At 49.8% G+C, this 21,588-nt stretch overlaps 1 protein-coding gene across 1 annotated transcript in view; it reads left to right on the forward strand.

Moving 5' to 3' along the window:
• Window positions 1–21,588, forward strand: part of LOC141234835 (dynein axonemal heavy chain 12-like) — a 54,613-nt gene that overhangs the window by 3,866 nt on the left and 29,159 nt on the right. Inside the window, 4 exon segments of the mRNA XM_073668050.1 lie at window positions 15,302–15,371; window positions 15,374–15,486; window positions 15,778–15,898; window positions 17,020–17,303. Of these exon segments, the coding sequence (XP_073524151.1) occupies window positions 15,302–15,371; window positions 15,374–15,486; window positions 15,778–15,898; window positions 17,020–17,303 (588 nt within the window).

Below are 21,588 nucleotides of genomic sequence, written 5' to 3' on the forward strand. Positions count from 1 at the left end.
TCTATATGTATGTATGTATATATATATATGTATACTGTATATGTGTATATGCATACTGTATGTATATATATATGTATACTGTATATGGGTGTGTATATATGTATACTGTATATGGGTGTGTATATGTATACTGTATATGGGTGTGTATATATGTATACTGTATGTGTGTGTATATATATGTATACTGTATATGTGTGTGTATATCTATACTGTGTATATATGTATACTGTATATGGGTGTGTATATATGTATACTGTATATAGGTGTATATATATGTATACTGTAGATGTGTGTATATGTATACTGTATGTTATGCACACGCCCGGGCTAAGCGGCGTGTGCGTGTGATTGGTAGTGATTCCACTGGACCGTGCCGGAGAGTGAATGCCTGGAGGGGCGTGACTAAGTATTCACCCGATCCGACCAGGGTCGCACGACGGCATACGACGCCAGTGCACCAAGGAGGAACCGAGCAGAGGGACCAGGTGCTACTCCAGGACAGACCCCGGACACGGCTGTTGACCCACACAGGGGAATACAGGAACAGGCTGGTAGGCTGGCACACAGACTGGTGGGTATAGGCAGGCACGACTGGTATGCAGGCAGGCGGGTATGCAGGCAGGGGGGTAAAGGCAAGCACAGCTAGAGTGCAGACAGGGAGGCACTAGCAGGTAGGAACACAGGCGGGATAGGACCCAGTACACACCGGGACTCAGGAACAATACAGGCAGAGGGTTACAGGCAAGCACAGCTAGAGTGCAGACAAGGCTGAGCAGGGAGGACAGGGCTCTGTTCACACGGAACAGACAGGAAGGGAAAGACAGAGCCAGATACTCACACAGTACTTGCAGAGACAACAAGCAGGAGTTAGGTACGAGTTCAGACTCTGCAGAAAAAGGAAGGGAATGGACATAGAGGCAAAACAGGTAAAGGACAGGAGAGAGTTCAGACTGGAACTGAGTGTACGGAGGAGACCGACACTGCAGAGGGATACAGGAGCGGGTCTGGGAATACGGCCCCCAGAGAGGCGGAACGAACAGGCAAGGAGCGTGTTCAGACAGGACAGACCAGACACAGGAGCGGGTCTAGGAAATCGGCCACTAGAAGGCGAGAGGAACAGGCTAGGAGCGTGTTCAGACAGGACAGACAAGAGAACACAGAAAGGAGTCAGTTCAGACACGGGAGCTGATACCGCAAAGCAGGAGACATACAGGACTCAGTTCAGACACGGGAGCTGATACCGCAAAGCAGGAGACATACAGGACTCAGTTCAGACACGGGAGCTGATACCGCAAAGCAGGAGACATACAGGACACAGTTCAGACACGGGAGCTGATACCGCAAAGCAGGAGACATACAGGACTCAGTTCAGACACGGGAGCTGATACCGCAAAGCAGGAGACATACAGGACTCAGTTCAGACACGGGAGCTGATACCGCAAAGCAGGAGACATACAGGACACAGTTCAGACACGGGAGCTGATACCGCAAAGCAGGAGACATACAGGACTCAGTTCAGACACGGGAACTGATACAAAAAGCAGGAGACAAGAGACGGGACCTGGCACCTTCAGAGTGCAAGCACACACTGAAGGAAACACTATGCTCAGGCAGGGATAGAAGGGAGCTGCTGAGCTATATACCAAGTGACAGACAGCAATAGGCTGAGGACGCACAAGGGGTGTGACCCACAGCAGGTACAAAAGGCAGGAAGTGATCGGGCGCCGCCCTTAAGCAGCAGAAACAGACACAAACAGACAGCATGGAGGGAAGCCAGAGAGACATTCTGGACAGGAGATCAAGTGCGCCCTCTTGCACAGTGGGAGATGGACCACCATGCAAGGACGCCGCCAGGTATGTTACAGTACCTCCCCCCTTACGCCCCCTCTTCTTCAGGCCTGCCAGAATCTTCCGCAGGGAATTCGAGGGCCAGTCGTTCACTGGGTTGGAGGGGGACAGAGACTTAAGGGTAATCTCTGCTTCGAGGTACATCTTGTCAAGCTCACAGGAAGAAATAGACGGGTTATCACGTACATAATGAGGAAAAGTCACTGTCTCTTTGTTATCTGGTGGTATCCCGGAGGATTCAGGAAACAACTGGAGGTCCTCCGCCGGGTCAGAAGAGTGCAGAGGCTCAGAGAAAACAACTGCTTCAGAGTACACTAGGTCGGACTCACTGGAGGAAGCAGGCGAGGTATCGGGTACCGAGTATAGGAAAGTCTCTGTCCATTCACCACCAGGTGGCACCCCGAAGGGTTCTGGAGACAGCTGGCGGTCCTCCGCCTGGTCAGAGGGGTGTAGAGACTCACGGGTAACCTCTGCTTCAGAGTACACTAGGTCGGACTCACTGGACGAAGCAAGCGAGGTATCAGATCCAGGATATAGGAAAGTCTCTGTCCATTCACCACCAGGTGGCACCCCGAAGGATTCTGAACACAACTGGAGGTCCTCCGCCTGGTCGGAGGGGTGTAGAGACTCAGGAGTAACCTCTGCTTCGGAGTACACTAAGTTGGACTCACTGGACGAAGCGAGCGAGGTATCAGGTACAGAGTATAGGAGAGTCTCTGTCCTTTCGCTACCAGGTAGCACCCCGAAGGGTTCAGGAGACAACTGGAGATCCTCCGCCTGGTCGGAGGGGTGTAGAGACTCGGAGGTAACTACCACTTTGGGGTACCCATTGTCAGGCTCACAGGACGAAGCGGACAAAGTATTGAGTACCGGGTGTAGAGAAGTCTCTCTCCATTTGTCATCGAGTGGTATCCCGGAGGGTTCAGGAGGCAACAGGGGATCCTCCGCCAGGTAGTAGAGGTGCACAGACTCTGAGGTAACCACAGCTTTGGAGCATCCTTGGACATGCACACCGGTTAAAGAGAAAGAAGCATCTGATGCCGGGTGCAGGAAGTTCTCCTGTGTGGAGTCTGGATGGGCAGAAGTCTCTTCGGCCAGGAGAACTGGTGCACTACCCACGCACATTACCCATTGGGGTTTCTCCGGGATACAGGGAGATGAAGCTTCAGTAGGGACTTCAAGGTTGGGGTCAGGAGGTCTCAGGGAGGACAGACCCTGGCGTGACGGCTTGCCTCTAAGTCTAGCACGTCTGGACTGCCTCTTGAGGTTGAGAGAAGTATTCCGGAAAGCGTAGTCACCCTGTGAGGATTCTGGGTGGGCAGTAGTCTCATTGGGCTGGAGGACTATTGCGCTACCCACACACATTACCCGTCGGGGCTGCTCCGGGATATTGGGAAGTGAAGCTTCAGCAGGGGCTTCAGAGTTAGGGTCCTCGAAGACCATACGAAAGGCCACCAGGAAGGCCTGCAGGTCAAGGATGACAGGATCCCATGCTTCCCATAGGGGGGTGACCCATTTCAAGGCATCACCCGCTAGGTAGTCAATCATAAAGGCCACTTTAGCCCAATCGGAAGGAAAATAGAGAGGGTAGGCCTTAAAGTGTAGCATGCATTGCTCCACAAATGCACGACACTGTCTTGGATCCCCATAGTAACGTGGCGGATCCGCAGGAACGAGAGCTGATAGATCCATCTGGACGGGTGCGTAATTCGCCTGGAACTCAGCTAAAGGGGGAAAAAAAATTATTTATTTATTTTAATGCATGTATTCGCTGGAAAAACTTCTCAAAGAGCGAAGGCCGTGGGGCTCAACGGGAACCATGGCCTGAGCATGCTGTTATGCACACGCCCGGGCTAAGCGGCGTGTGCGTGTGATTGGTAGTGATTCCACTGGACCGTGCCGGAGAGTGAATGCCTGGAGGGGCGTGACTAAGTATTCACCCGATCCGACCAGGGTCGCACGACGGCATACGACGCCAGTGCACCAAGGAGGAACCGAGCAGAGGGACCAGGTGCTACTCCAGGACAGACCCCGGACACGGCTGTTGACCCACACAGGGGAATACAGGAACAGGCTGGTAGGCTGGCACACAGACTGGTGGGTATAGGCAGGCACGACTGGTATGCAGGCAGGCGGGTATGCAGGCAGGGGGGTAAAGGCAAGCACAGCTAGAGTGCAGACAGGGAGGCACTAGCAGGTAGGAACACAGGCGGGATAGGACCCAGTACACACCGGGACTCAGGAACAATACAGGCAGAGGGTTACAGGCAAGCACAGCTAGAGTGCAGACAAGGCTGAGCAGGGAGGACAGGGCTCTGTTCACACGGAACAGACAGGAAGGGAAAGACAGAGCCAGATACTCACACAGTACTTGCAGAGACAACAAGCAGGAGTTAGGTACGAGTTCAGACTCTGCAGAAAAAGGAAGGGAACGGACATAGAGGCAAAACAGGTAAAGGACAGGAGAGAGTTCAGACTGGAACTGAGTGTACGGAGGAGACCGACACTGCAGAGGGATACAGGAGCGGGTCTGGGAATACGGCCCCCAGAGAGGCGGAACGAACAGGCAAGGAGCGTGTTCAGACAGGACAGACCAGACACAGGAGCGGGTCTAGGAAATCGGCCACTAGAAGGCGAGAGGAACAGGCTAGGAGCGTGTTCAGACAGGACAGACAAGAGAACACAGAAAGGAGTCAGTTCAGACACGGGAGCTGATACCGCAAAGCAGGAGACATACAGGACTCAGTTCAGACACGGGAGCTGATACCGCAAAGCAGGAGACATACAGGACTCAGTTCAGACACGGGAGCTGATACCGCAAAGCAGGAGACATACAGGACACAGTTCAGACACGGGAGCTGATACCGCAAAGCAGGAGACATACAGGACTCAGTTCAGACACGGGAGCTGATACCGCAAAGCAGGAGACATACAGGACTCAGTTCAGACACGGGAGCTGATACCGCAAAGCAGGAGACATACAGGACACAGTTCAGACACGGGAGCTGATACCGCAAAGCAGGAGACATACAGGACTCAGTTCAGACACGGGAACTGATACAAAAAGCAGGAGACAAGAGACGGGACCTGGCACCTTCAGAGTGCAAGCACACACTGAAGGAAACACTATGCTCAGGCAGGGATAGAAGGGAGCTGCTGAGCTATATACCAAGTGACAGACAGCAATAGGCTGAGGACGCACAAGGGGTGTGACCCACAGCAGGTACAAAAGGCAGGAAGTGATCGGGCGCCGCCCTTAAGCAGCAGAAACAGACACAAACAGACAGCATGGAGGGAAGCCAGAGAGACATTCTGGACAGGAGATCAAGTGCGCCCTCTTGCACAGTGGGAGATGGACCACCATGCAAGGACGCCGCCAGGTATGTTACAGTACCTCCCCCCTTACGCCCCCTCTTCTTCAGGCCTGCCAGAATCTTCCGCAGGGAATTCGAGGGCCAGTCGTTCACTGGGTTGGAGGGGGACAGAGACTTAAGGGTAATCTCTGCTTCGAGGTACATCTTGTCAAGCTCACAGGAAGAAATAGACGGGTTATCACGTACATAATGAGGAAAAGTCACTGTCTCTTTGTTATCTGGTGGTATCCCGGAGGATTCAGGAAACAACTGGAGGTCCTCCGCCGGGTCAGAAGAGTGCAGAGGCTCAGAGAAAACAACTGCTTCAGAGTACACTAGGTCGGACTCACTGGAGGAAGCAGGCGAGGTATCGGGTACCGAGTATAGGAAAGTCTCTGTCCATTCACCACCAGGTGGCACCCCGAAGGGTTCTGGAGACAGCTGGCGGTCCTCCGCCTGGTCAGAGGGGTGTAGAGACTCACGGGTAACCTCTGCTTCAGAGTACACTAGGTCGGACTCACTGGACGAAGCAAGCGAGGTATCAGATCCAGGATATAGGAAAGTCTCTGTCCATTCACCACCAGGTGGCACCCCGAAGGATTCTGAACACAACTGGAGGTCCTCCGCCTGGTCGGAGGGGTGTAGAGACTCAGGAGTAACCTCTGCTTCGGAGTACACTAAGTTGGACTCACTGGACGAAGCGAGCGAGGTATCAGGTACAGAGTATAGGAGAGTCTCTGTCCTTTCGCTACCAGGTAGCACCCCGAAGGGTTCAGGAGACAACTGGAGATCCTCCGCCTGGTCGGAGGGGTGTAGAGACTCGGAGGTAACTACCACTTTGGGGTACCCATTGTCAGGCTCACAGGACGAAGCGGACAAAGTATTGAGTACCGGGTGTAGAGAAGTCTCTCTCCATTTGTCATCGAGTGGTATCCCGGAGGGTTCAGGAGGCAACAGGGGATCCTCCGCCAGGTAGTAGAGGTGCACAGACTCTGAGGTAACCACAGCTTTGGAGCATCCTTGGACATGCACACCGGTTAAAGAGAAAGAAGCATCTGATGCCGGGTGCAGGAAGTTCTCCTGTGTGGAGTCTGGATGGGCAGAAGTCTCTTCGGCCAGGAGAACTGGTGCACTACCCACGCACATTACCCATTGGGGTTTCTCCGGGATACAGGGAGATGAAGCTTCAGTAGGGACTTCAAGGTTGGGGTCAGGAGGTCTCAGGGAGGACAGACCCTGGCGTGACGGCTTGCCTCTAAGTCTAGCACGTCTGGACTGCCTCTTGAGGTTGAGAGAAGTATTCCGGAAAGCGTAGTCACCCTGTGAGGATTCTGGGTGGGCAGTAGTCTCATTGGGCTGGAGGACTATTGCGCTACCCACACACATTACCCGTCGGGGCTGCTCCGGGATATTGGGAAGTGAAGCTTCAGCAGGGGCTTCAGAGTTAGGGTCCTCGAAGACCATACGAAAGGCCACCAGGAAGGCCTGCAGGTCAAGGATGACAGGATCCCATGCTTCCCATAGGGGGGTGACCCATTTCAAGGCATCACCCGCTAGGTAGTCAATCATAAAGGCCACTTTAGCCCAATCGGAAGGAAAATAGAGAGGGTAGGCCTTAAAGTGTAGCATGCATTGCTCCACAAATGCACGACACTGTCTTGGATCCCCATAGTAACGTGGCGGATCCGCAGGAACGAGAGCTGATAGATCCATCTGGACGGGTGCGTAATTCGCCTGGAACTCAGCTAAAGGGGGAAAAAAAATTATTTATTTATTTTAATGCATGTATTCGCTGGAAAAACTTCTCAAAGAGCGAAGGCCGTGGGGCTCAACGGGAACCATGGCCTGAGCATGCTGTTATGCACACGCCCGGGCTAAGCGGCGTGTGCGTGTGATTGGTAGTGATTCCACTGGACCGTGCCGGAGAGTGAATGCCTGGAGGGGCGTGACTAAGTATTCACCCGATCCGACCAGGGTCGCACGACGGCATACGACGCCAGTGCACCAAGGAGGAACCGAGCAGAGGGACCAGGTGCTACTCCAGGACAGACCCCGGACACGGCTGTTGACCCACACAGGGGAATACAGGAACAGGCTGGTAGGCTGGCACACAGACTGGTGGGTATAGGCAGGCACGACTGGTATGCAGGCAGGCGGGTATGCAGGCAGGGGGGTAAAGGCAAGCACAGCTAGAGTGCAGACAGGGAGGCACTAGCAGGTAGGAACACAGGCGGGATAGGACCCAGTACACACCGGGACTCAGGAACAATACAGGCAGAGGGTTACAGGCAAGCACAGCTAGAGTGCAGACAAGGCTGAGCAGGGAGGACAGGGCTCTGTTCACACGGAACAGACAGGAAGGGAAAGACAGAGCCAGATACTCACACAGTACTTGCAGAGACAACAAGCAGGAGTTAGGTACGAGTTCAGACTCTGCAGAAAAAGGAAGGGAACGGACATAGAGGCAAAACAGGTAAAGGACAGGAGAGAGTTCAGACTGGAACTGAGTGTACGGAGGAGACCGACACTGCAGAGGGATACAGGAGCGGGTCTGGGAATACGGCCCCCAGAGAGGCGGAACGAACAGGCAAGGAGCGTGTTCAGACAGGACAGACCAGACACAGGAGCGGGTCTAGGAAATCGGCCACTAGAAGGCGAGAGGAACAGGCTAGGAGCGTGTTCAGACAGGACAGACAAGAGAACACAGAAAGGAGTCAGTTCAGACACGGGAGCTGATACCGCAAAGCAGGAGACATACAGGACTCAGTTCAGACACGGGAGCTGATACCGCAAAGCAGGAGACATACAGGACTCAGTTCAGACACGGGAGCTGATACCGCAAAGCAGGAGACATACAGGACACAGTTCAGACACGGGAGCTGATACCGCAAAGCAGGAGACATACAGGACTCAGTTCAGACACGGGAGCTGATACCGCAAAGCAGGAGACATACAGGACTCAGTTCAGACACGGGAGCTGATACCGCAAAGCAGGAGACATACAGGACACAGTTCAGACACGGGAGCTGATACCGCAAAGCAGGAGACATACAGGACTCAGTTCAGACACGGGAACTGATACAAAAAGCAGGAGACAAGAGACGGGACCTGGCACCTTCAGAGTGCAAGCACACACTGAAGGAAACACTATGCTCAGGCAGGGATAGAAGGGAGCTGCTGAGCTATATACCAAGTGACAGACAGCAATAGGCTGAGGACGCACAAGGGGTGTGACCCACAGCAGGTACAAAAGGCAGGAAGTGATCGGGCGCCGCCCTTAAGCAGCAGAAACAGACACAAACAGACAGCATGGAGGGAAGCCAGAGAGACATTCTGGACAGGAGATCAAGTGCGCCCTCTTGCACAGTGGGAGATGGACCACCATGCAAGGACGCCGCCAGTTATGTTACACTGTATATGGGTGTATATATGTATGCTGTATGTGTGTGTATATATATATGTACAGTGGTGGCCAAAAGTATTGGCACCCCTGCAATTCTGTCAGATAATACTCAGTTTCTTCCTGAAAATGATTGCAATCACAAATTCTTTGGTATTATTATCTTCATTTAATTTGCTTGCAAGGAAAAAACACAAAAGAGAATGAAGCAAAAATCAAATCATTGATCATTTCACACAAAACTCCAAAAATGGGCCAGACAAAAGTATTGGCACCCTCAGCCTAATACTTGGTTGCACAACCTTTAGCCAAAATAACTGCGAACAACCGCTTCCGGTAACCATCAATGAGTTTCTTACAATGCTCTGCTGGAATTGTAGACCATTCTTCTTTGGCAAACTTGTAGTGAGCTGGCCGTCTCTGGCTGTTCTGTGATAATTGATATAGAGCCTGTTACAGAAGTGATTACACAGGATGATGTTGCCACCTTGTGGCCAGAGGTTGCACCTGCGCAGGGTGTGATGACAGAGAAAAAGACTGAGCCTCCTGTGTCCCGCCCTAGAGAGTCACGTGACCAAAGTGGGAAGCAGGAAAAAGCGCGCGCAGAGTCTGCTGTGGTCTGTGAAAAGAGCCAGGACGGTGTGCAGGCCCTCGTGTGTGGCGCAGGAGAGACTCTCAACGTGATTTCTTCTATCTGACACCATATCCTCGGAGCCTTCCCCAGCTCCTGCACTGCTGAAGGATTCAGCTGTTACACTCCCTGCTACTGGAGTGTGGACTACATAAGGGGACCCACCAGAGCTTCTATCCGGATCAGAGAGACTGTAAGCGGGACCTCTGGCGAGAGGCCGAAGTATCCCTTCCTTTGTTTCCGCGAATTCTGCTGTTCCTGTTTTTTCTCCGGCTGGGACGCCTTCCTGCAAAGACAGACAGGCCTGCGACGGGGGACACATCCTTCTGTAGTAAAGGACTGGTAACGTGTGAGTAGGGACAGTGAGGGTCAGCTTATCAGTACACGTTATTACTGTGCATATTTACGGTTGTCATTTATTGTTTTTTTTTCTTTGCTGTGTTAAAAATGTATGCGAGTAAAGATACGGTTGTCAAGATAGAGTCTGTGTGTGGGGATCTTGCTGGGCCAGATCATAGATACCAATGCGCGGCCTTGCCCGCGGTCACTTCAAACTGCTCCAGGTCCCTGATATTTGAAGGGAGCCTTCTCCAAACTGCCATTTTGCGATCTCTCCACAGGTGTTCTATGGGATTCAGGTCTGGACTCATTGCTGGCCACCTTAGAAGTCTCCAGTGCTTTCTCTAAAACCATTTTATAGTGCTTTTGGAAGTGTGTTTTGGGTCATTGTCCTGCTGGAAGACCCATGACCTCTGAGGGAAACCCAGCTTTCTCACACTGGGCCCTACATTATGCTGCAAAATTTGTTGGTAGTCTTCAGACTTCATAATGCCATGCACACGGTCAAGCAGTCCAGTGCCAGAGGCAGCAAAGCAACCCCAAAACATCAGGGAACCTCCGCCATGTTTGACTGTAGGGACCGTGTTCTTTTCTTTGAATGCCTCTTTTTTTTTCCTGTACACTCTATGTTGATGCTTTTTCCCAAAAAGCTCGACTTTTGTCTCATCTGACCAGAGAACATTCTTCCAAAACGTTTTAGGCTTTCTCAGGTAAGTTTTGGCAAACTCCAGCCTGGCTTTTTTATGTCTCGGGGTAAGAAGTGGGGTCTTCCTGGGTATCCTACCATACAGTCCCTTTTCATTCAGACGCCAACGGATAGTATGGGTTGACACTGCTGTACCCTCGGACTGCAGGGCAGCTTGAACTTGTTTGGATGTTAGTCGAGGTTCTTTATCCACCATCCGCACAATCTTGCGTTGAAATCTCTCGTCAATTTTTTTTTCCGTCCACATCTAGGGAGGTTAGCCACAGTGCCATGGGCTTTACACTTCTTGATGACACTGCGCACGGAAGACACAGGAACATTCAGGTCTTTGGAGATGGACTTGTAGCCTTGAGATTGCTCATGCTTCCTCACAATTTGGTTTCTCAAGTCCTCAGACAGTTCTTTGGTCTTCTTTCTTTTCTCCATGCTCAATGTGGTACACACAAGGACACAAGACAGAGGTTGAGTCAACTTTAATCCATGTTAACTGGCTGCAAGTGTGATTTAGTTATTGCCAACACCTGTTAGGTGCCACAGGTAAGTTACATGTGCTGTTAATTACACGAATTAGAGAAGCATCACATGATTTTTCAAAGGGTGCCAATACTTTTGTCCACCCCCTTTTTTAGGTTTGGTGTGGAATTATATCCAATCTGGCTTTAGGACAATTCTTTTTGTGTTTTTTTCATTGAAGACAAATTAAATGAAGAGAATAATACCAAAGAATTTATGATTGCAATCATTTTCAGGAAGAAATTGAGCATTATCTGACAGAATTGCAGGGGTGCCAATACTTTTGGCCAGCACTGTATACTGTATATGGGCGTGTGTATATATATATGTATACTGGTATGTGTGTGTATATGTGTGTATATGTGTGTATATATGTATACTGTATATGTGTGTATATATGTATACTGTATATGTGTGTATATATGTATACTGTATATGGGTGTGTATATATATATATATATATACAGTATATGGGTGTGTATATATATATATATACTGTATACTGGGTGTGTATATATGTATACTGTATAAGTGTGTATATATATGTATACTGTATATGTGTGTATATATGTATACTGTATATGGGTGTGTATATATATGTATACTGTATATGGGTGTGTATATATGTATACTGTATATGTGTGTATATATATGTATACTGTATATGTGTGTATATATATGTATACTGTATATGGGTGTGTATATATGTATACTGTATATGTGTGTATATGTATACTGTATATGGGTGGATATATACAGTACAGACCAAAAGTTTGGACACACCTTCTCATTTAAAGATTTTTCTGTATTTTCATGACTATGAAAATTGTACATTCACACTGAAGGCATCAAAACTATGAATTAACACATGTGGAATTATATACTTAACAAAAAAGTGTGAAACAACTGAAAATATGTCTTATATTCTAGGTTCTTCAAAGTAGCCACCTTTTGCTTTGATGACTGCTTTGCACACTCTTGGCATTCTCTTGATGAGCTTCAAGAGGGAGTCACCGGAAATGGTCTTCACCTCACAGGTGTGCCCTGTCAGGTTTAATATGATAAAGTGCTTTATTCTTTGTCGGGTCCAGGGGTCCTGTAGAATGTGAATCCCTGAGGAACAGCGTATCCTTGGCTTGTGCCAAGACAGAAGAAAAGTTGCTGAACACTTGGTACCCCAACGTGATCAATCTATTTGCCAATCAAGATGCCCTGCAGCTGATTAATGCGGACAAATTGGATTCCTTTTATAACTGCGTCTCGACTAGCGGGGTGCCTCAAGGGTCTGTCTTGGGCCCTATATTATTTAATATACTTATTAATGATCTAGTGGAAGGGTTGCATAGTAAAATAGCAATATTTGCAGATGATACTAAACTTTGTAACGTAGTTAATACAGATGAGGATAGGGCATAGCTACAGGAGGATTTAGATAAATTGGGGAGTTGGGCCAAAAAATGGCAAATGGGGTTCAATGCCGATAAATGTAAGGTCATGCACATGGGAAAGAAAAACAGCAGTCACCCATACATATTAAATGGGAAACCGTTGGGGAAATCTGACATGGAGAAGGACCTGGGCGTCTTGGTTAACAGCAAATTAAATTGGAGTGCCCAGTGTCAGGCAGCAGCTGCGAAGGCAAATAGAGTCATGGCATGCATCAGAAGAGGAATAGGGGCATATGATGAGAACATTGTTCTTCCTCTGTTTAAAGCGCTGGTAAGGCCGCACTTAGAATATTGTGCACAGTTCTGTGCTCAGGAAAGACATATTGGAGCTAGAGAGGGTACAAAGGAGGGCGACTAAGGTAATAAAGGGAATGGAGGGACTAGAATACCCAGAGAGGTTGTCAAAATTAGGCCTATTTACGTTGTAAAAGAGAAGGCTTAGGGGAGACCTCATAAACATGTATAAATACATCAGGGGGCTGTACAGAGATCTCTCCCATGACCTGTTTATACCAAGGATGGTGACAAAGACGAGGGGGCACACTATGCGTCTGGAGGAAAGGAGGTTCCTGCACCAGCATAGAAGGGGATTCTTTACGGTCAGAGCCGTGAGACTCTGGAACTCTCTGGGAGAGGAAGTGGTGATGTCCAACTCACTTAATGAGTTCAAGAGAGGACTGGACGCCTTTCTTGAGAACAATAAAATTACATCTTATGCTTAGTGATAGTTAATAAATCCAGGGATTTAATCTGACTGCCAGATTGGAGTCGGGAAGTGAATTTTTCCTCAATGATGTAAATTGGCCTATACCGCATGTTTTTTTTTTGCCTTCCCCTGGATCAACGCTGCGGAATAGCTGCAGTGCACAAGAAATAGGCTGAACTGGATGGACGCTTGTCTTTTTTCGGCCTTTTAAACTATGTAACTATGTAACACTTATGTCCAAGCAGGTAAAGGCGGCTGCAAGATCCGTGATATATAAGGATTCATGTTCATTATTGTATCTCTGGATCAGACATAGACTCAGAGTGATACAACTAAATAGACCCTATAGGGGTAAAGTTGGCATATCCGGGGGGAAATATATCCCAGATTTGCCAAACTGAGCCAACTCATGAAACACATGGGTACATAGGAGAAGAAAGAGTTAATTGGCGTAAAAAATATAAATTTTTATTCCATCAAGTTAAAAAACGTACATAGTAAAAAGAGAAATGACATAATACGGATAGTATAAAGACACTAATTAGATTACCAATGTAGCAAGATATGTTACAAAGTATACATATATGGTCACGCATATGGTCACAGTGGGACATGAGCAATATAGATAATATAGCATAAGGTTAGTATATCAAGACAATCCAATGAGTGTAATAATATATCAAAAAGTAATCCAGAAGTATTCCATAGTCATTGGATTTACACTTGCCATATGCATCAGGTATCCATCTAAATAATGCTCCTGCCCACAAATAATCAGATACATGTCACATAAAACATTTTTTAAGGTAGTCTCTTACCACAAAGAGTGCCAAAAAGGAGGGTAAAGTGCATAAAGGAACGCACAGTGGCAGAGTGGTATTCCCATCTCATATATTTATGGCACTTCCACAGTCTGAGGACGCACATTCGGCTGAAGTATATTGCTGCGCAGGGACATGCCGGGTCCCTGAGCTGCAATGCATGCCGCCAGCCAATCAAAGGCCAGTAGCTGATGTCGGCGTGCCAGTCACGAGCGACGCATGGAAGTGACGTCATGCGCTGCCTCTACCGGCACACTGAAATCAGCTACAGAAGAAGACGCCGCATGTCGTGGGAGCGCAGGAAGGTAAGAAGAATCATTTATTTTTGTTTATTTAATGTATTAGAAAAGAACGACAGAACATTATACCAGGAAAGGGCCAAGGATGGGGAGCATTATACAAGGAAGGGGCTCAGGGTGGGGAGAATTAGACAAGGAAGGGGCCCAGGATGGGGAGCATTATATAAAGAAGGGGCCCAGGATGGGGAACATTATACAAGGAAAGGGCCCAGGATAGGGAGCATTATACCAGAATGGGGGTCATTATACCATGACATGGGCCAGGATGAAGGACATTACACCAGGAAGGGCACAAGGATGGAGGTCATTATACCAGAATGGGGCCTAGGATGGGGGACAGGATACCAGGATGGAGGACATTGTTATAGGATGGGGGACATTGTACCAGGATTGGGGACATTGTTACAGGAAGGGGCCAGGATGGGGGACATTATTACAGTAAGAGGCCCAGGACCAAGGACATTATACCAGGAAGGAGCCCAGGATTGGGACGTTATTGCTGAAAGGGGCTCAGGATGGGGGGTATTATACACAGAAGGTGGATATTATAACAGGAAGAGGCCCAGGATCGGGGATATTATAACAGGAAGGGGCGCAGGATGGGGAACATTATACCAGGAAGGGGCCTAGAATGAGAGACATTATTATAGGATGGGGCTACAATGGGAAACATCCAAGGCAGGGACGAACACGCGCATCATTATCGGATCTAGAATGCTACAAGGGCCCATACATCTGACCAACATGCTGGTGGGGGCCCAGGTCCAAATTTTGCACATCTGCAGGAACATGGCATATGGCTTAACAGTATGTCATATGTTGGGAAGGGGTTAAGCTACAGCACATTACATAGCCTCTTGCAGCTATATCAATGGAAAAATTAAAAAATGTATGGCTTTTTGAAGAAGGGAAGGAAAAAATGCAAAACAAAAAATTACCCGGTCCTGAAGGGATTAAGGATTTCCCACCCACAGTAAATGTTGTCACTCAGCTTAAAATCTTCACTTGCTTATTAGCAGAAGCTAAGGTTTCATTAGGATCTCCGAGGCTAAAGTTACATGCGGCTCCAGCTTACATGTAAAGGGGATGGTATCAAGGAGTCTCGCCAAACTTTCCCTACAAATGTCCAACAATTCAGAATTCATATCCATTGATAATTTATCTTCTAAAATTATAGCATTTTTTTTCTATCCTTTTCATTTTATGTGTAATTAACTTTTTGCTCTCCTCCTTTAAGCAATGGGAGGAACGACTGATAAGGATCCAGGAAACCATTGATGAATGGCTGAAGGTGCCGACCCAGTGGCTTTAATCTTCTCTTCTGAGGACATCATGCAGCAAATGCCTGAAGAAGGACGCTTATTCCAGACTGTGGACAGAAACTGGAGAGAGATCATGAAACATTGCGTTAAAGACCCGAAGGTAAATGGATGCTTCATGGTGGACTGATACAAGAAAGCACGGTCATCTTGCATCCAGGATTGATGTTTTCCAAGAGTCCGTGTCCTGATGCTTCCATCACAAGGATCCCGGGTTATGGGGCTCCGCACTGCCTGGACTCCAGCCTCCCGCATCTTCTATTTTCTATCCAAATAGGTTCTAATTTTTCTTTTAATATAAACTATTGGCACAATAGTCAATGAATGTGACCTTTTTTCAGTCTCTATAACTATATAATGGAATCTTACTTATGGGCTATCTACTTTGTTTTAGGTTTTAAGCGCCACTTCTCTGACCGGACTTCTGGAGAAACTTCAGGACAGCAATGTGCTTCTGGATAAAATCATGAAAGGGCTGAATGCCTATCTGGAGAAGAAGAGGCTTTTTTCCCACCGTATAGTCCTTTCACTTGTTGCAATGATTGTATATATTCCTTAAATATTTTTTTTTCTTATTTAAACGCATTGAAATCATTTTTGTAATTGGATTTCATTAATAATTTTGCACTGTTTGCCTTCTATTGGCTCTGTGTTGCGCTGGCTATAGGACTTATTTTTAATCTGTCTTTTTTCAGCTCCTCTTAGCCGATTTATGACCACAGATCACATCAAAGCTGAATGTGCAGGAAACAAAAAGCCTAACGGTGCAACATTTTTAATGAAACTGAATTGTCGCAAATACTCGCAATTAAATGGGTATTCCCATCTCCAAGATCCTATCCCAATATGTAGTAGGCGTAGTAATAATAATAATATTAGCAAATACCTCCAATTAGAAGTGTAGTATAGTTCTTCTGATTCACTATGTCGCTTTCCCCATGTGCAAGGCATTGCAGTAGCTTCGGTATCCATGGTTACGACCACTCATATAGTGACAGTTATTTGCTAGTGGTCGTAACCTAAGCTACTGCAATGCCCTGCACATGGGGTAAGCGACAAAACAAATCAGAAGAACTATACTAAACTTCTAATTGGAGGTATTTGCTAATATTATTATTATTACGCATACTACATATTGGGGTAGAATCCTGGAGATGGGAATACACATTTCAGTTAAATAAAAAAAAGTTCCCAAAGCTGGATAGCCCCTTTAAGCTAACCATACGCATGACATATGAGATACCCGTGGTCTGAATGGTTATTTGGCTATTTCTCCTGACTCCCACCTATTCTGCTGATTTAATGGGGAGAGAGGAGAAAGTCGGTACTGGACACCTCCGGCAGCGGGTTATCTCCCCTGAGAACCAAAAGACCGGGTATTGAAATCCCATCTGCCCTATCCTTCTGGCCCTGACATCCTCTATCGGGGGAGAGTCAGGAGACCCCCATACACATCAGTGGGTAGGCCGGTCCTGCTGCAATCGTCAGGTTTAAACTATTTTAATCCAATGTGTATGGGGACTGAATCTTTACTTTAAAGCTTTGCTTTTCTATTTTCTCACATAGACACTAATACAAATGGCGCCTGACCCAATACTTTAATGACATCTTTATCATATTGTGCATTTTCGCTTTAGCTTTTTCTTCCTGTCCAACGATGAAATGCTAGAAATTCTCTCTGAGACTAAAGACCCTCTGCGGGTCCAACCACATCTAAAGAAGGGCTTTGAAGGCATCGCAAAGCTGGAGTTCCTTCCTAACCTGGACATCAAAGCCATGTACAGCACCGAGGGGGAACGCGTAGAGCTCATCCAGACCATCTCCACCTCCGAGGCTCGGGGGGCCGTGGAGAAGTGGCTCATCCAAGGGGAAGATGTCATGTTAAGGAGCGTGCATGATGTTATTGCTCGGTTACGAATGGTACGGATCTACCTACAGACCAAAAGCATTAATTGGAACTAATCTAGTCTATATATATAATCGTCTTATCCCGTCTGTCTGTGTGTCTGTCTGTCCAGGAAATCCCGCGTCGCTCATTGGTCCGGCAGCGGCCAATCAGCGCCGGGGGATTTCTAAAAAAAGATGGCGGCCGTTAGCGGCTCATCTGCGGGACGGAGCTGAGCGGCGATGCAGCCGGGAGATGACCGGCGCAAGGCGCTCATCTCCCGGCCGGCAACAGCAGAAGGAACCCGACCGACGGACCCATCTGCGGGATGGAGATGCAGCCGGTAGCAGCGGAAGGACCGCCGGCGTCGCTGACCTCCATGCGGAAGGGAGGACCGGGGAGCGGCGCTGCGGGTCGGGATACTTCTGCTGTGAGCGCCCGCTATGTCCCGGGTTCTCGCAGCGGAAGTAGCCGCACAGGCAGCGCCGCTCCCCGGTCCTCACCAAGACGATTCGATGATTGATCGCGGTCTTCGGACCCGACCAATCACTGATCTTAGCGCAAAACTTAAACACCGCTGTGCTGATTGGTCGCCGACGCTGCCCGCGACCAATCACCGATCTTGGCTCCACATTTAAACACCGCTGTGGTGATTGGTCGCGGCCGATATTTAAATTTGGCGCCAAAATCGGTGATTGGTCGCGGCCGATATTTCAATTTGGCGCCCAAATCGGTGATTGGTCGCGGTCAGCGTCCGCGACCAATCAGCACAATAGTGTTTAACTTTGGCGCCAAGATCAGTCATTGGTCGCGGGCCAAGACAGCGACCAATCACCGATTTGTGCGGCACTTTTAAATAGCGTCCGTGACCAATTGGATGTCAGCGCCACTCCTCGGTCCTCCCTTCACACCCTAGCCGCATGGATGTCAGCGCCGCTCCCCGGTCCTCCCTTCACACCCTAACCGCATGGATGTCAGCGGCGCTGCCTGTGCGGATACTTCCGCTCCGAAAACCCGGGACATGAGCGGGCGCTCGCAGCAGAAGTATCTGGACTCGCAGCGCCGCTCCCCGGTCCTCCCTTCACACCCTAGCCGCTGATGTCCCCACAGCATCCGCATGGTCTTACAAAGGTCCGGACATTTGTGTTAAAAATCGCTGATTGGTCGCGGGCGCTGCCCGCGACCAATCACCGATTTGGGCGCCAAATTTAAATATCAGCCGCGACCAATCAGCACAGCGGTGTTTAAATGTGGAGCCAAGATCGGTGATTGGTCGCGGCCGATATTTAAATTTGGCGCCCAAATCGGTCATTGGTCGCGGGCAGCGCCAGCGACCAATCAGCGATTTTTAACACAAATGTCCGGACCTTTGTAACACCATGCGGATACTGTGGGGACATCAGCGGCTAGGGTGTGAAGGGAGGACCGGGGAGCGGCGCTGCGGGTCGGGATACTTCTGCTCCGAGCGCCCGCTCATGTCCCGGGTTCTCGGAGCGGAAGTATCCGCACAGGCAGCGCCGCTGACATCCATGCGGCTAGGGTGTGAAGGGAGGAACGGGGAGCGGCGCTGACATCCAATTGGTCGCGGACGCTATTTAAAAGTGCCGCACAAATCGGTGATTGGTCGCGGTCTTGGCCCACAACCAATCACGGATCTTGCCGCAAAAGTTAAACACTACGGTGCTGATTGGTCGCGGCCGCTGACAGCGACCAATCACCGATTTGGGCGCCACATTCAAATATCGGCCGCGACCAATCACCGATCTTGGCTCCACATTTAAACACCACTGTGCGGATTGGTCGCGGACGCTATTTAAATGTGGCACCAAAATCGGTGATTGGTCGCGCCCAGCGTCGGCGACCAATCAGCACAGCGGTGTTTAAATGTGGAGCCAAGATCGGTGATTGGTCGCGGCCGATATTTGAATGTGGCGCCCAAATCGGTGATTGGTCGCTGTCAGCGTCCGCGACCAATTAGCACCGTAGTGTTTAACTTTGGCCGCAAGATCAGTGATTGGTTGCGGGCCAAGTCGGCGACCAATCACCGATTTGTGCGGCACATTTAAATAGCGGCCGCGACCAATTGGATGTCAGCGCCGCTCCCCGGTGCTCCCTTCACGCCCTAGCCGCATGGATGTCAGCGCCGCTGCCTGTGCGGATACTTCCGCTCCGAGAACCCGGGACATGAGCGGGCGCTCGCAGCAGAAGTATCCCGACCCGCAGCGCCGCTCCCCGATCCTCCCTTCACACCCTAGCCGCTGATGTCCCCACAGTATCCGCATGGTGTTACAAAGGTCCGGACATTTGTGTTAAAAATCGCTGATTGGTCGCTGACGCTGCCGCCGACCAATCACCGATTTAGGCGCCAAATTTAAATATCGGCCGCGACCAATCACCGATCTTGGCTCAACATTTAAACACCGCTGTACTGATTGGTCGCGGACGCTATTTAAATGTGCCTCCAAAATTGGTGATTGGTCGCGCACAGCGTCGGCGACCAATCAGCACAGCGGTGTTTGAATTTGCCGCCAAGATCGGTGATTGGTCGCGGCCAGCGCCAGCGACCAATCAGCGATTTTTAACACAGATGTCCTGACCTTTGTAACACTATGCGGATACTGTGGGGACATCAGTGGCTAGGGTGTGAAGGGAGGACCGGGGAGCGGCGCTGCGAGTCCGGATACTTCTGCTGCGAGCGCCCGCTCATGTCCCGGGTTCTTGCAGCGGAACTATCCGCACAGGCAGCGGCGCTGACATCCATGCGGCTAGGGTGTGAAGGGAGGACCGGGGAGCGGCGCTGACATCCAATTGGTCGCGGCCGCTATTTAAATTTAAATGTGGCGCCAAAATCGGTGATTGGTTGCGCCCAGCGTCGGCGACCAATCAGCACAGCGGTGTTTAAATGTGGAGCCAAGATCGGTGATTGGTCGCGGCCGATATTTAAAATTGGCGCCCAAATCGGTGATTGGTCGCGGGCAGCGCCAGCGACCAATCAGCGATTTTGAACACAAATGTCCGGACCTTTGTAACACCCTGCGGATACTGTGGGGACATCAGCGGCTAGGGTGTGAAGGGAGGACCGGGGAGCGGCGCTGCGGGTCAGGATACTTCTGCTCCGAGCGCCCGCTCATGTCCCGGGTTCTCGCAGCGGAAGTAGCCGCACAGGCAGGGGCGCTCCCCTGTCCTCTCTAATGCGATTCCGCTCCCCGCTCCTCACCAATACGATTCGCTGATTGGTCGCGCTCTCCACACCCGACCAATCAGTGATCTTGGCGCTAAAGTTAAACACCGCTCTGCTGATTGGTCGCGTCCGCTGCCCGCAACCAATCACCGATTTGGGCGCCACATTTAAATAGCGGCCGCGACCATTCACCGATCTTGCCGCCACATTTAAACACTGCTGTGCTGATTGGACGCGGACGCCGGACGCGTCCAATCAACGAGATTGGCGCCAAATTTAAGCAACGCTCTGCTGATTGATCGCGGTCGCTGGCCGAGATCAATCAGCAGTATTGGCGCAAAATTTAAACAACGCTCTGCTGATTGGTCGCGGTTATCGGCCGTGACCAGTCAGCAGTATTGGCGCCAAATTTAAACCTCACTCTGCTGATTGGTCGCAACCACCGGCCGCGACCAATCTGCGTTTTTGGTGCCAAATTTAAACAACGCTCTGCTGATTGGTCACGGTCGCCGGCCGAGACCAATCAGCAGCATTGGGGCCAAATGTAAACCCCGCTGTGCTGATTGGTCGCGGTCGCCGGCAAAGACTCATCAGCGATTTTGGTGCCAAATTTAAACACCGCACTGCTGATTGGTCGCGGCCGCCAGCCGCGACCAATCAGCGAGATTGGCGCCAAATTTAAACGCCGCTCTGCTGATTGGTCGCGGCCGCCATCCGCGACCAATCAGCGAGATTGGCGCCAAATTTAAACAACGCTCTGCTGATTGTTCGCTGTCGCCGGCCTCGACCAATCAGCGATTTTGGCGCCAAATTTAAAGAATGCTCTGCTGTTTGGTCGCGGCCGGCGACCAATCTGTGATTTTGGCGCCGAATTTAAACCCCGCTCTGCATCGCTCTGCTGATTGGTCGCGGTCGGCGGCCATGACCAGTCAGCAGTATTGGCGCCAAATTTAAACACCGCTCGGCTGATTGGTCGCGACTAATCAGCGATTTTGGTGCCAAATTTAAACACGCTCTCCAGTCCTCACTAACACGGTTCGCTGATTGGTCGCGGCCGCCGCCCGCGACCAATCATCGATATAGCCGCCAAATTTAAACACCGCTTTGCTGATTGGTCGCGGTTGCCGAACGCGACCAAT

This window comes from Phyllobates terribilis, unplaced genomic scaffold (assembly GCF_046119375.1).
Source record: "Phyllobates terribilis strain yellow unplaced genomic scaffold, ASM4611937v1 Scaffold_649__1_contigs__length_881610, whole genome shotgun sequence".
Taxonomy (NCBI): domain Eukaryota; kingdom Metazoa; phylum Chordata; class Amphibia; order Anura; family Dendrobatidae; genus Phyllobates; species Phyllobates terribilis.